The following is a 14,906-nucleotide window of genomic DNA, read 5'->3' on the forward strand; positions in this document are numbered from 1 at the left end:
AAAGGGTGTGTGCCGAACGTGGACTGCCTGGGCTTTTCTTCCTCAGAGAAAAGCTGGCGAGATTCTCCCGAGTGGTTTTCCATGACACCAGAGGGAGCACAACAAGAGATTAAGACAAGACACCCTGACAAGACAGTAAGCCGGCAAAGATTTCCTAAAGTACGCTTACCTCATGATTAAGGAAGTTGACAACGTCCAGGGGTACGACATTGAACTTGATAGAGGTCTCATGGCAGGACCCCATTGGCTCATTTCAGCCCTTATCCTGCTTTCTCATTGGGCCTTATGATTGCATCCTGATTGGTCTGTGTTCCAGCATAATGGTTGGTCTCCTAATATACAGCTTGTCTGCCTCTTTATCATGGGGGGTGGTGTTAGACAATAGGTTATCTGGACAGGAGTTCTCGAATGGACAATGTGAGGGGATTTGGGATGGGTCATCCAGGTTACTAGTTGTCCAGGATATGACTCTAGGATGGATCAGGTGATATAGTTCTGAATAGGTCAGTTGGACCTCAGAGGTCATCCAGGCCTCCAGCTGACCCAGACACAGGGGACTCCTTTGAGTCTCCAGCTGAATTCTGGGCATCATAGCCTCAGGAAGAAACGACCCAATGCCAGGGATTCAAACCAGTTGGTTCTGGTTCCACCCCGCTGAGAATTTGCATTTCTACCCCAGGTAGACAGAACACAATTTACATTTTCATAAGACTCTTACCACCACAGTTATTCTGAATCAGAAGCTGCATTTTCAACAAGCTCCCCAGGTGATTCTTACGTATGCATAGACATCTTATTAAACTAGAAGTGATGTTCTGGCTCTCTTCGGTGGAAATAGAAGTTCTCAGTTGCTGTGGAACCAGAATGAACCCTGGGCAATCTGGAGAAAGAGCTACCTGAAGAGACTAGAGAAGCTCCATAGCGCTGGCACAGCGGTTCTCAACCTGTGGTCGCGACCCCTTTGGAGGTCAAACAACCCTTTCACAGGGTCACCCGATTCATCACAGTAGCAAAATTACAGTTATGAAGTAGCAACGAAAATAATTTTATAGTGGGGGGGGGCGCCACAACATGAGGAACTGTATTAAAGGGTCATGACATTAGGAAAGTTGAGAACCACTGCTCTAGCAGGACTGGGAACAGTTCTCATTTCCATCTCAAAAATACCATACTGACTGCCCTCGAGTCTATTTCCCACTCATAGTGAGCCTATAGGACAAGGTAAAATTTTCCTTGTGAGTTCCCAAGCCTGTAGCTGTTTGCAGGAGTAGAAAACCCCTTCTGTCTCCCAAGGAGTGACTAGTGGTTTTGAACTGGTGACCTTGTGGATTGCAGCCCAAAGTTTAACCACTACACCACAGGGCTCTTTCATTTCCATCAGGCAGGGTTTTAAAAACCTTTCTACTCCCGTAAAGAGTTACTGTGTCAGAAACCCAAAGGGGCAGTTCTACCCTGTCTGATAGGGTTGCTATGAGTCAGAACCAACTTGATGGCAGTGAGTTGGCTTTGGGTTTTTATAATTCACAGGATCTGGGCTTTAATATTAAAAGAATTTTTGCCTTAATAATGGAAAATGTAGTCTTAAGTAGATGTTGCACCGGTCCTGTCTAACAAGCCATAAAAGTAAACTTCTAAAAATGAAAACTCCAGTTTGAGATGAAGAATCATACTAGATGAAATTAATAGCAGATAAGACATTTCAAAGGTGTAGATTGTTTGTTTTATTTTCATTTCCAGTGCTATAGCACTGGAATTTAAAATAAAATAAAGCTGTGGAAATGGCATATAGCCATAAAAATGACACAAAATAAAACAGAGAAGGGAAAAAATAGACAGAAATGGAAAATGGTCAGTGGGCTGTGGGAAAGCGTTAAAATCAAAACAATGTTGAAAAAGGGAAAATGTCTGATTACTTGGCTTCTATTCTTGTTATAAAGCAATCGAGAGTTTGTAGTTTCATTTGTTTGTTTGTTTTAAGACTACAGAGTTCATGGAAAAGGTCTATTCTCTTTTAATTCCATTTTTCTACAAGCTTTTTGAAGCCAGAACAGAGCCTATAAATTGGTACTATTCACCGCCCAGTGGATTTCCGCTCATAGGCGCTCCACACCAGAGAGAGGAAACGCTGCTCAGGGTTTCCTAGCCTGGGAATCGTTAAGACGTTTGACCACCAGAACGGCTGGTAGGTTCAAACTGCTGACCTTCCAGTCGGCAGCCGATACTTGACCATGACACCACCTCCTCTCCTTCCTTTAATCAATAGACCATGTCGGAGGGCGGTAGCCCAATAAGCAGGGTAAGCAATGTTTGTTCGTGTAAATAAACACAGGAAAGCACGGGTTTCAATGTCTTGTCTGTAGGTTTATCATACTGTGGTGGTTTGCTAGTTGTGACGATGCTAGAAGGTAGGCCACGGGTATTTCAAACGCCAGCAGGTGTCAGCAGAGCTTCCAGACTAAGAGCGGACTACGAAGAAGGAATTTGCCCCTGAAAACCCTACGGACAGACTTGAAACTCTGTCAGATACAGAGAACCTCATGGAAAGCAGCAGACGTTGTCAGAGAGAGCACCGGGTGGTGAGTGTCTCGGGTCGGAAGCCAGTCAAGATGTGCGCACAATGGGCTCCAGCACAGCATTGTCTGTGGTTCTCATTCCGCCGTCCAGCAGGTCTCTGTGAGTCGGAACGAACTTGATGGGTTGGGAGAGAGATGACATAGCGTTTTTGATGCGATGAAAAACTGTTCACTACACATTAGTAAGTAAGCACAGTAAGCATGTGCTTACCTTGCTTATCGGGTCATCTAACAATGGTTTACATGCCACAATGATGCACTGCCATCAAGTCAGCGCCAATCACCGCAGCCCTATAGAACAGAGGGGAACTACTCCTTCGGGCTTTAGAGATGTGCATTCTTATAGGAGCGCCCAGCCTCACCTTTCTCCCTTGCATAGGCTGATGGCTTTGGCCACTGAGCTACCATCTGGTCAGCAGTCCAGCATTTCATCCCCTGCACCACCAGGACTTCTCAATGACCCACATATATTATATATAGTCCACTTGTTATTGGCTGTGAGGAGCCGCAGTAGTATCGTGGTTAAGCATTGCACGACTAACCTCAAGACCAGCAATTTAAAATCACCAGGTATGGGAGAAAAGACGAAGCTTTCTACTCCTATGTGTTAGTCTGGTTAGAGTGGAGAAACAAATTCACAAACACTCATATGTGTGTATAAGAAAAAGCTGTATTTAAAAGAGCAGTTGTATATTAAGAAACACCCCAACCCAGTCCAGATCAAGTCCATAAATCCAATATTAGCCAATATGTCCAAAACTAGACAATAAATTCCTCCTTAGACTCACACAGCCATGCAATAATACCAAATTCAGGAAGATCACAGGCCAGTGGGTAGGAAGTCTTGTGGATCCAGTGGCGGTGAAAGTATCTCAGCTCTGGTGAGCGTCTCCACGTGGCTCCTCCGCTCCATCAGTGTGTCTCCATGTGGCTTGTCAACAGGAATGTCTTGCAGGGAGTGTGTGTGTGCCCCACCTGCACTGAGCTATTTATCTCCTTGCCGCCTCCAAATAAGGTCCTCAAGCTGCGACCTGATGGACAGGCTTAATTCCACACCTTCACTCTTAGTAGTCTCAAATTGACAACAGGTTATGTAACTACCATATCCTCCAAAGACTTTCAGTCTCTGAAACACAGAGGGACAGTTCTACCCTGTCCTATACAGAGGCTACGGGTCGGAAATGACTCAATGGCACTGGAATTTGAGTTTTGAGTTATTGACTATGGTGCAAAGGCAAATCAGTGAAGAATAATCTCTTCAACTAATAGTGTTAGAAGACTTGTAAGCAAACATATGAAAGTTCATCTATAGCTCACAGTGATTAATACAAAATGGATCCTAGTCATAAACACAAAGCTTAGACACATAAAATTTCTAGTCCAACAACACTCAGTGCATGCACATGCAAATGTATAGACGGGAGGAACTTGACTCATAGTGACGGAAATGAAACAAAACAAAGCAGTGGAAATGGGATGAAGCAGGGGAAATAAAACATGGAAAGACAAAAAGCTTAAAAGCAGAAAGATGATCAGTGAGCTGTGGAAAACCTAAAATCAAAATGACATTGAAAAAGAGGAATCTCGGACTCTTTGATTTCTCCTCTTGTTGTAAAGCAAGCTAAGAAGTGTGGAAAGGCAAATGAAACTATTCCCATGACTACAAGCGAGGGGCTTCCAAAAGCTCCTGGAAACTTTTCCTGATCCTTTGAGTGGGTTAGATTGTAGGCCATTTTGATGGTACTTGTAGGGGGTGAGGGTAGAGTACAACTTGTCAAAGTCTGATGAGGCCTCCTTCTCTCTCTGGCAGGCCGCTGACCTTGGGAGCCAAACTGGAAGTTATCAGCGCCCTCAAAGATCGTGGATCCACGTGGCTCTGCTCCTACCGGCCTATGATCTCCCTGTTTCCCCTTTCTGTTTCATTGGCCTGCAGCTGCAGGAGTCTGAAGGAGGCTCCCACTTGCATTGAACTCATGGACTTGAGTTGGACTGGGTTAGGATGACTTCTTGATATAAAATTACTACTTTCTTTTCTTTTTAAGTCCTTGAAAGTATTAACGCTTTTAGAGGAAAGAAAAGGAGAAAGAAGAACAAGGAGAAGGGCGAGCAGTAATATACTTACTTCTTGATATAAAGTTTTTTCTTATTCATCTGCTTGTCATTGGTTTTCTCTAGATAACCCAGCCTAACATATCTTTTAATTTTATTTTCCCAATCGCTTTTTGAAGCTCCGTCTTATGTTTGTCTATAGGAGGATATTTCTATAGATGCAAATATATCCAAGTACATAGCAGAACATCAAATTCAAAACTTACTGCCACTGAGTCAATTGTGACTCACAGTGACCTTAAAGGGCAGAGTAGAACTGCCCCTTAGATTTCCAAGGCTGTAAATCTACCGGAGCAGCAAGCCCCATTTTTCTCCCACGGCGTAGCATGAAGCAAACTACCAACAGGTCCGATGTCAAACAAATTGTGGTCTACTCATACAGTGGAACACTGCTCAGAAGTAAAAATGAATGAACTATTGACACATGCAACAATATGCACCAGTTAAGGACTCAGCATGGAAGAGGCCAGATAGAATGAACACATACCATATGAAGACTTGCTTTATATACAATTCCAGAAAGCACATACTAATCTATAACTCAGACTGATCGTTAGTTCTGCCTGACAGCAGGCATATGGAAACAGGCGAAGGAGTTCAGGAAAGCACAATTGCCAGGGGGCACGAGGACCTCTTGGGGGGGGGGCAGCAATAAATGTTCCTAAACTTGAAAGTCATGTTGGCTTTATGGGTACGTACATCTGTCATTTAAGAAACAAACACCCACCTGGTGCAATGAGTAAAGTGGGGCTCACGGTGACTCTGTTGCAGAGTGGAACCAAGGTGTTATAGAGCTGCAGACTCGGTGTGCTACAAAGCAGGGGTGTCTTGACTGTGATCTCTATGGGAGTAGAATGCCAGGTCTTTCTCCTGCGGCACCACCAGGTAGGGTCCAGCCCAACTCTTTGCACTGTCGGTCATGATGTATGCGCGCAGTTTGCTTCAAGTGTACCGCAACACAGCTGTTTAAAGAACAAACAACAAACAAAACCCAAGCATGACTGGGTTGGACTGAACCCAGTACAGACAAGTAATAGGTACTCAATTCACATTGCTTGGATCATGAATGAATGAATGAATGAATGGTCCTATCGCCTTGGAAACATCACCTTTAAATGGGTGACAACAGAAGGGAGAATGTAGAACTTTCATGTCTCCACAGACACCTCATTTCCTGCCCCCCTTCCCCCACCCCAAGGAGTAGCCGCCAGCTCAGCTCTCCACCTTCCTGACCACAGATTGGCCAACCACACATATGAAGCGGTGGCTGCCCTGGGTCTAACCGACTGCCCCTGGTAGAGGATGAACTGTCTACATCACCATTGCTATTTCAGGGTATATAATAGCGTGCCTGAGAACTCTCTCCATAATTGCAATACATTATCCAAAATGTTTCTCATCCAGTTTCCATGTGTGCTGTACGGGATACAACATTGGGAGGTAGCTTGGGCCCAACTGCAGCCATGGTTCCCTGAACTGGCTTTCTGAGTTCCCCAGTTATCAAAATCAAAATGAGCAAGTATATGTAAACGCATTCCATTAAACCAAACCAGCACAACAGGAAGTGTTGCTACTACAGGAACACGAATTCAATAAAGAGGGACAATGCAGCAGTCAGACTCCCCCTCCCTTATTTGGACAAATAAACAAAACCTTCTGAGAATTGCCCGAACTCTATAATCTCTCTCCTCGAAACACAAACAGCAACAACAATGCAGAAAACAATGACAAGCAAGTTCTAGGGTCCCCAGTAGACAACCAGGAGCCCTGATGGTATAATAGGTTCTGAGTTGGGTTGTTAATCACGAGGTCGGCAGTTTGAACGCACCAGCTGCTCCAATGGAGAAAGATGAGGGTGTAACACACATATACTCCTGTAAAGATGTAAAGTCTTAGAACCCACAAGGGGCATTTCTTCTCTGTCTTATAGGGTCACTGGGCGTCTGAATTGACTTGATAGCAGTAAGGTTGGGGGTTTTTTGGTTACCCATAGCACTGGGCTGCTAGCTAACAAGGTCAGCTGTTCGAAACTATCAGCCATATCCCTGGGGGAAAAGATGAGTCTTTCTACTCCTATGAAGAGATAGTCTGGGAAACCCACAGAAGCAGTTCTACACTGTCCTCTGGGGTCACTAGACTCAGAATTGACTGGCGGGCAGTGAGTTTGTTTTGAGCAAGTTACAAAACGCAAGAATTCATCACCACACATAGATTTTGAACCGTCGCGTCTCCGTAATCATGGAAATTAATGTAACAAACACTCTTCTAAGCACCAAGGGGGTTGCAGGTAGGTCCAGCCTAGGGAAAACCAGGGACAGGCTCATCACTCCAGGTGTGTCCGGATCACTGGTTGAGACGAGAGTGTTTATAGCTCTGGGATCAGGTGATTTACCTATTAAAATGTTAATTCCCCAGATTTAACATAGTGTACTTGTGAACTCCACCTGCAAACCAAGGCATGACCTCAAGTCAATCTATCAGCAGGGCACTTCATCCTTCTACTATGAACTGCAAAAGGAGGCTCACATCATTCAACATGTTGAGCCTACTGGACAAGGTGCAGGGGGTGAGGGATAGTTTGCTATCCATTTTCATCTTGGTTTTGGGGTGCATGGGATCTCTGGACCAGGCTATGACAGAGCACATTATACCTTGCTCCCCCTCCTCCAGATTGAAGTTTCCACGGGGAGCCTGCTTGGTCTTGGTTTGGTTTGTTTGTCTATGACTTTGTGAAACCTTCCAGGGCAAGAGGAGGAAGTCTTGGTCTGTAAGAACAAGCACAATGTAGCTTTCAGTTCACAGAACTACTGGAAAACCTCAAGGTTTTGAATAGCATCATTATGGAAAACCGAGATTACCAAGGAAAATAATTTAATCTCCCTAGACTCGAATGGAATCCAATGGGACTCCAGTTTATCTTTCCTCCGGTGGGCTTTAGGTTTGGAGGTACCCGCATTTCCAATCATCACATGACAGGCTGGATGCCCTTTGGAAGGTGGGGTCTTGGATTGTTTGAAAGTGTGCCTGGGAACAACAGGTCAAAGGATCCCTGTGAATTTGTACCAGGGCAGTGGTGAAGCACCTGGGTGCTAAAGCAAGGTCACTGGGACCTCGGCAGGGGACTGTCCTTGGAGGGGCGAGGGGGGGGCGGTAGGGGAGCAGACGTGGCCACCTGCTCTCTTAAAGATGATGGCTGTGGCAACCCTACGGGGGTCCTTTCAAACTGTCAAGGGGCACTAACTATCCTTTGGGATTCTAGAGAAGGTAGATTTGGGTGGGCTTTTTGGGGGGTGAGGGTGTTGTAAACTGTACCTGTGTATTCCTTCTTTCTACCCTCCACTCCACCCCACCCCACCCGATTGCTGTCGCCACCAATAAACCAGCTCAGTCATCACTTCGGGAGACATTTCTCCTCGGAGGACTTACAAGTCTAACCAGTGTGTTGAAATCGCCCCCGTTCGGGGGCGGCCTTTTTCCCTCCCCAACCTTTGATCTTCCGAAAGACTTCACACTCCCGGGCTCTGCAAACCACTGCGGGCGCCCGGCCCGCCCCGGGACGCGCTGTCAGCCGCGGCGGGGAGGGCCCCGCGGCCGCTCCCGGCCCCTCCCGCGCCGGCACCGCCTCCCCCGCCCGCCCGCCGCCCAGAAACGCCGCGGAGCGCCCTAGGTGCGCCTCCGCGCCGCCGCCGGGATGTGAACTTCAGAACCGATTGGCCGAGATGAGAAGAGCGACTCCCCCGCGGCGCCCGCGGCTCGCCCGTGCCTCCCGGGCGCTCTGACCGCGCGGCGCGCTCTCCGCCCGCACGCCCGGCTCCTCCGCGCCGCCGCCGCCGCCGCCGCCACCCGCCCGCCCCGCGCCCCGCGCTCGCCGCCGCCGCCCGGGCCCGGGCCCCCGCCCGCCATGCAGCCGCCGCAGCCCGGCCCCGCCGCCGCCCTGGGCACCGCGCTGCTGCTGCTCCTGCTGGTCACCGAGTCCTCGCACAGTGAGTACACCCGGCGCGACCCCGCTCCACCGGAGCCCCCCGCCCGCCCGCTCCTGCGGCAGCCCGGGGAGCCGGGGAGATGCGGCGCGCCCCGGGCTCCAGGGCGCCGAGCGGGTGCGGTGCCTGCAGCCAGCCGTGCGGGGGGTGCCGAGCGAGGGCCCGGGCTCATGGCCGCGTTCCCTCTTCTCTTCCCCGCTCGCCCGCTCGCCGCCTGCCCGGGCCGCGCTCCCCTGCCCTCCGTGCCCGCGCCCGCGCCCGTCTGCGCGCAGCGGTGCTGCTGCGGGCGCGCGAGGCGGCGCAGTTCCTGCGGCCGAGGCAGCGCCGAGCCTACCAGGTCTTCGAGGAAGCCAAGCAGGGTCACCTGGAGAGGGAGTGCATAGAGGAGCGGTGCAACAAGGAGGAGGCCCGCGAGGTGTTCGAGAACGACCCCGAGACCGTGAGTGCGGGGGGCTGGGGCGCGCCGTCTTCCTGCTCAGGTGGGGTGCGGGAGCGGCGGGGGCTGCAGTGCGGGGTCTGCCCGCTGGGGAAGGTGTTGCCAGGGGTCCGTTAGGTAAGCAATTCCCAGGAGAGGAGCCACACAGCCCAGGCTCCTGTGGATAGGGGCGCGGATCCAGGAGAGTTTGATCCAGAGCGCTCTCCCTGCATCACCTCCCTGTGAGCACACAGATGGAGAGTCTCCGGATTCCTCCAGCTACTTACAATTCCCTCCCCAGAGGTCCCCTCTTCCAGTGAATCCTTGGGGTGAGGTGGGCCCTATGCCCGAAGAAGGAGGGGTGGGTAGGATTGTAGGACATTTGTCCTGAGGTGCAAACCGAACCGAACTCTCTGCCATTGAGTCCATTCTGACTCATAAACCGAGGGTGCACCCCAGGAGACCAGCTGGTGCATCATGCCCCAACCAAGTCCCCAAGGGCAGCGGGAGGTCGGGGAGTGAACCTAAAGATTGCAGCGGCCCCTCCTTAATCCTGCTACCCCTCTGCATTCCAGAACTCACAAACACACCTAGACCATTTCTGTTCCCCTAAATAAAGGAGAAGGTCAGGTGGCAGAAGAGAAAGGGCAGGAGGACTCTGAGGCCACCCTCAAACCTGCCTCCACATGAGAGCTCCTCAGTTCCCCTGGTGACGGGCAGTGCTCTGAGACTGGACACTGCAGCTGTCCTCCATAGGCAGGTCCCTGAGGGCATCCTCTTTAAGGAAAATGCTGCCTTGTAAGACTTCAACAGAACAAAATGGGAAGTCCATCTTTCAAGTGCAAAAGAAATAACAATGTTAAAAAAAATCAGAAGAGTGTCCTGCCTCCCTTTTCTGCTTTGCTGGATTAAGTGGCAGGGGAGGAGTTGCCCACAGCCCCTGGATCTGCTTGGAGAGTTTTCCTGAAAGAGGAACTGAAAGAGTGGAGGGGTGGAATTGCTTGCTGCAGCAAGTCCCAAAATATTCTTACAGGAATAATGCACTGGGGGCGCGCTAGGGAAGGAGGGACTGTCGGGGTAGAAAGTCGGGAAAGGCTATGTCCCAACTGTGTGTCCCTCTGTGTGTGGGGTGAGGCTGGGGTGGGGTGGGGGTGCAACTTTTAGCAAGGTGCTCTTTTAGAAGCAGCTGGTGATGTCAGCATCACAGCCTGACAGGTGCTGGCCCAGGACATACTTCTATTAATAATGTCCTTGGAGAATGTGTGGGGCTGGAAGGCCAGCCAACAGAGAGGCTGCCCAAGTGTGGAAGCGGAGTGTGGCCAGGATGGGGGTGGAGGGTAGGGGTGGGGGTGGGCGGGCGAGAGCTGGGTGATTTTAAAGGCAGGGACAGAACTTCAGGAGTCGTCTTGCTTAAGAACATTCATTGCAGCCCGTATCTGCAGGAAGCCTGAGATTATTCAGAAGCAAATGATACGGGAAGTCAAAATGATAGAAATGGGCTTAGATTTGCGTTAGTCACTTTACACAGGGAGCCAAGAGTGATTTCACAGCTAATGTTTTGGGCACTCCTGGAATTTTCCTGGGATGGAGTGGAAATGGCATGAGACAGAAGAATGGTTCTGCATGACCCCTGTATGCTTATATTTCAAATCTGTTGATTTTGCGATCCACTTTAGATTCCCCCCCCCTTTTTTTTTTCTGGAAACAAGCTAGCTATAAAACTTGGTGAGCACGTCATAGTTCTGTTCTCTGGATTCTCTCTCTCTCTCTCTCTCTCTCTCTCTCTCTCTCTCTCTCTCTCTCTCTCTCTCTCTCTCTCTCTCGGCCGTTCTAGGCACATCTGATCAGCACTGCCACTGAGAGATGATAGACCTTATTTTCTCTCCTTTAACAACCTTCACCGTCAGTATTATGTCTCAGCATCATGTAGGCTGAAGTTTTTTTAACTCCTTTTGGTTTTTTTCCCCTAGCCTCATCCCCACCCATCTCCAGTCCTTTTAATCATGAATTCTGGTGGCCCAGTGGCTCGTACCCAGCAGAGGATCCCTGAATGCTCTAGTGGAGGGCTCGTGAGCCCAGGGCACTCTGGGTCACTGCTCAATGTTTGGATTATGTGGCAATGCAATGCTCTCCAGCCCCTTCCCATAGCTGAAGACAGTTTTGCTTGGATTCTTGGCTTGAGGTTTCTGGTTTCAAGAGTTGAGAGCAAAAATATTAGCACCCACTTCAACTGGCCCCTGTCCTGCTGCAGTCCCAGGTGGGCCTTTGTGGAAACACCCTCTAACCTAGCGTATCCTTGCTGACCTCTAGGCCACAGTTTGTGCTAATTAGCAAAATACTGTTTGAATGTGATATGCTATTTGCATATCCTCTAAGGTGCCTTGAAAGACTTGAGGGAGGGGCGGGGGCTAACTGCAAAGTCAGCAGGTCATTCTAACCCACCAGCTGCTCCTCATGAGAAAGAGGAGGCTTTCAGAATTACAGTCTTGGAGACCCACAGAGGGAGTTTTGCTCTGGTGGCATAGTGGTTATGAGTTAGGCCGAGATCCGCAAGATGGGCAGTTTGAAACCACCATCTGGTCCCTGGGAGAAAGATGGGCTTTCTCCTCCAGTAAACAGTTCATAACTCAGTCTGGGAGACCCACATGAGGGTCACTATGACTCAGCAGCGACTCGATGGCAGTGAGATTGAGAATATCCACTCTGCTGCTTATTTCATCCCAGAATGTTAAGGCCTTCTTGGATTTTAATGACTTTTCAGTTTTATTTAATCATAATGCATAAATGTAATTTGATCACCTTACAAAACTGAGTACAATGAAGAAAACGAGAAGGGAGGAAAACAGACTCATGATCCTGTCACTTTAATGCAACTGCTGTGGTCTTGGGGCTGTTCTGTACCACGTTGGATATTTCCTGTAATCAATGCTTTGGACTCGCTCTGCCTTTCTCTGCATAATTGACTTGATTCCATATTAGGGAATGCCTTTCACTGCCTGGGCCCTCTGCTAGCCCTGCTTCAGACAGCCTTCTTTCACTGCCCTTCCACAAGCTTTCATATTCAAATCATCTGAGCTTTTCCAGACTTCTGTCCTCCTTCTTTGCAACTCCCATTCTAAAGTAAGAATAATTACATTTTTCCCCTGTATCAGTTTTCCAAGTTGGTCCAGCTGCCCTCTGCTTCATTCCTTACAGTCCTTCCAAGTGCTCCACTGTAAACCCACAGGGGCAGTTCTAACCTGCCCTGTAGGACAGCCATGAGTCAGCATTGACTGCATGGCAGTGAGATTGATTTTTTTGGAGTTTTATTTTAATCCTCTGTTTTCATGTATATCATTTGCTGTGTTTTTCTGGAGTTGTTTCTTTTTTTAATTTACAAGGAATATAATTTGGAGGCAGTGTCGGTTCCTGGGAAGAGTCGGGCATTGGAAGTTAGGCACACTGGTCCGGCAGGCAGACAATGTGCGCTGCAGACAGGCGCTGATCTCTCAAGGAGCCCTAGAGGGCTGTCAGACAGGTGTCCGGCTGCTAATTGCCCAGCAATTCAAACCCGGCAATTGCTCTTTGTGACAATGATGAGGCTGTCTGCTCTGGATAAAGATTTACAGGGGGTAAACCCTGTGTGGGGGGGTCCCCGCTATGAGTCAGAAGTGACTCGTTCTCAGTGAGTTGGCAGTGGCAGTGCTAGGAGGTCCTTATCTTCCAGTCCAGCCTTCTCAGATAGCTAAACTGAAAGCAACATTGTGCTTGTTATTGGAGTACAAGACTTCCTGTTTCTTGCCTTAGAATGTTTCACAAAGTCACAAACAAACAGACAAACAAAGCTAAGATATGGGGACTTCAGTCCAGGCAGTGGGAGGAGGGGGAACAAGGGATAATATGCTCTGTCATAGCCCGGTCTAGCAATCCCCAGCACCCCAAAACCAAGATGAAAATGGCTAGCCGGCCATCTGCAAATGCACCTCCGTTTTTACTACACTTGATCTTAACCAAAAGGCCGAGAAGCGATGCGCCTCTGTTTTTAAAAGCAATAGATGAAGCAGGGCTATGAAATTATCAGAGTGAGAGTTTCCATTCCTAAACAGTGGCGGGGTGGGGTGGGAGTCTCTCTAGATCATACGAAGTCTAGGTCTTGGCCTTGGACAAGGTAGCTAGGCTGTTCTGTAGAATGAGACTGATGAAGGTAACTCAAGGAAGACCTCAGAACCAGGCTCTCTGACCTGTGAGCTCTGAAAACAACGAAAGGGTTGCCAGGTCCGGATCCTCCTTCCTTGGACTGCCATCCCTGGATAACCAGAATCTAGAGGTACTGGTTTAGAAACCCCACTTCTGCATCCCTCCCCCACCACGCACCCTTTGCTGAACACACCACGGTTCTTTAAGGTGGTCTTAACAAGTGTCCTCGTATAGTTCTTAAAGAACAACAGCCTCAGAACAAAACGGCGCTGACAGTGCCTTCAGTGAAGCTGATAAACTTCTCTCCAAGTGGCGGTCGCCCAGTGGTCTTCCACCTGTGTGTTGGGAAAGCCGTAGAGAGAGGGAATGGAGGAACCTGGCCTGGGCCCTGCTGCAGCTAGCCAAGGACCAGCTGGTGGGCTCTGGAATGCCCTCTGGTTGCAGAGAAGAGGTGGAAGTTTTCTCCATCAAGGGGCTTGGGGAGTGGGGGGTGTCTGCTGGTACAGGGGATGTGAACCGAAAGGAGAGAGATGAGGCTTTGCTTTCGGTTCCGGGAAAGATCCACCGGCTCAGAAACCCACAGGGGCAGTTCGACTCTGTCCTCTGGGGTCACCCGGAGTGAGAATCAACTCAGTGGCAGTGAGTTTCCTTTTTCTCGCTTTGAGCTATTTGGCCTTTGGAGAAAAGTTAGGCGCTTTCTCCAGTTAGACAGCTGGCTCCGTTGACAGGCAGACAGACCTTCCATGACCACGCACAGGGCTGAGCATTGTGCTCCATGTGTTCTATGCATCTTCCTGCTTTTGTCATTCAAACTGGGGAGTTTCTCCCTCTTTTTCTGTGAGGGTAGGTGCCTAGCTTTCAAATTTATATTTCTTTATATGGCCAGCTCACAGCAACGTGGCCAGCCAGTTTATTCCAGCTCACAGCACTGTGGCCACCGTAAGTGCTCAGCTGCTAACTGGAAGGTTGGTTCGTGCTAACCCAGCACTACCCTGGTGGTTGTTCCTGTCAGGTTTCCAAAGCCAAACCAGCACCATCGAGTCCCCAAATGACGAGCGACCCTACAGGACAGGGTAGAACTGCCCCGGTGGGTTTCCGGGGCTGTAACACTTTAGGAGAGCATAAAGTGCTCACTAAAGGAAAAAAAAAAATCTTCTGCCCGGGTCAACAGAACAACAACAATAAAGATAATGAGGCCCAGAGATGGACACTCCTTTCCCAGCCCCTGCCAAAGATCCTGGCCCTTGAAGCTTTATCGGACAACAACACTGGCAGTGTTTCCCCCAGGGAAACCCCCTTCCCTCCCTTCCTCTGTGGGGCCAACAACCACATTCTTTTAAAGCCCCAGGGATGTGAGCTTTGTGTTTGGGATAACAATACGGTGACCTCTGCCACTGATTATGGCCTTAGAGTGCCAACCCTCCCCTGCCTATCTGCCCTTCTCTTTTATCTTCCTTCTTGTAAGCCTCCAGATTTCCGAAGTTTACTTCTCTCTTGGCTTGCTTCCTTGTCCTGAGGTGGTGCTCACAGAGAATCTTTTCAGAGTTAAATAATCCCGGCCTAGTTGTCTCTACTGGGGGTGTGTGTGTGGGGTGTGTATGTGTGGGGGTGTGTGTGTGGGGTGTGTGTGTGTGTGGGGTGTGTGTGTGAGGG

The 14,906-nt window shown here is 49.3% G+C and overlaps 1 protein-coding gene and 1 long non-coding RNA gene across 2 annotated transcripts in view; one reads left to right on the forward strand and one right to left on the reverse strand.

Annotated features, from left to right (window-relative positions):
- Positions 1-1,810: 1,810 nt before the first annotated feature.
- Positions 1,811-7,603, reverse strand: LOC142460805 (uncharacterized). Its single transcript, XR_012786846.1, has 3 exons — positions 7,334-7,603; positions 5,410-5,644; positions 1,811-2,688 (listed from the first exon to the last, which is right to left on the reverse strand). It is a non-coding gene; the product is annotated as an uncharacterized LOC142460805 (long non-coding RNA).
- A 758-nt stretch (positions 7,604-8,361) lies between these two features.
- The window catches only part of GAS6 (growth arrest specific 6), an 82,195-nt gene continuing 75,650 nt past the window's right edge, over positions 8,362-14,906 (forward strand). Inside the window, exons 1-2 of the mRNA XM_075563384.1 lie at positions 8,362-8,665; positions 8,935-9,101. Coding sequence (XP_075419499.1) covers positions 8,584-8,665; positions 8,935-9,101 — 249 coding nt within the window. The 5' untranslated portion in view covers positions 8,362-8,583. The remainder of the gene's footprint in view (positions 8,666-8,934; positions 9,102-14,906) is intronic.

The sequence above is a fragment of the Tenrec ecaudatus genome, chromosome 11 (genome assembly GCF_050624435.1).
Source record: "Tenrec ecaudatus isolate mTenEca1 chromosome 11, mTenEca1.hap1, whole genome shotgun sequence".
Classification (NCBI taxonomy): domain Eukaryota; kingdom Metazoa; phylum Chordata; class Mammalia; order Afrosoricida; family Tenrecidae; genus Tenrec; species Tenrec ecaudatus.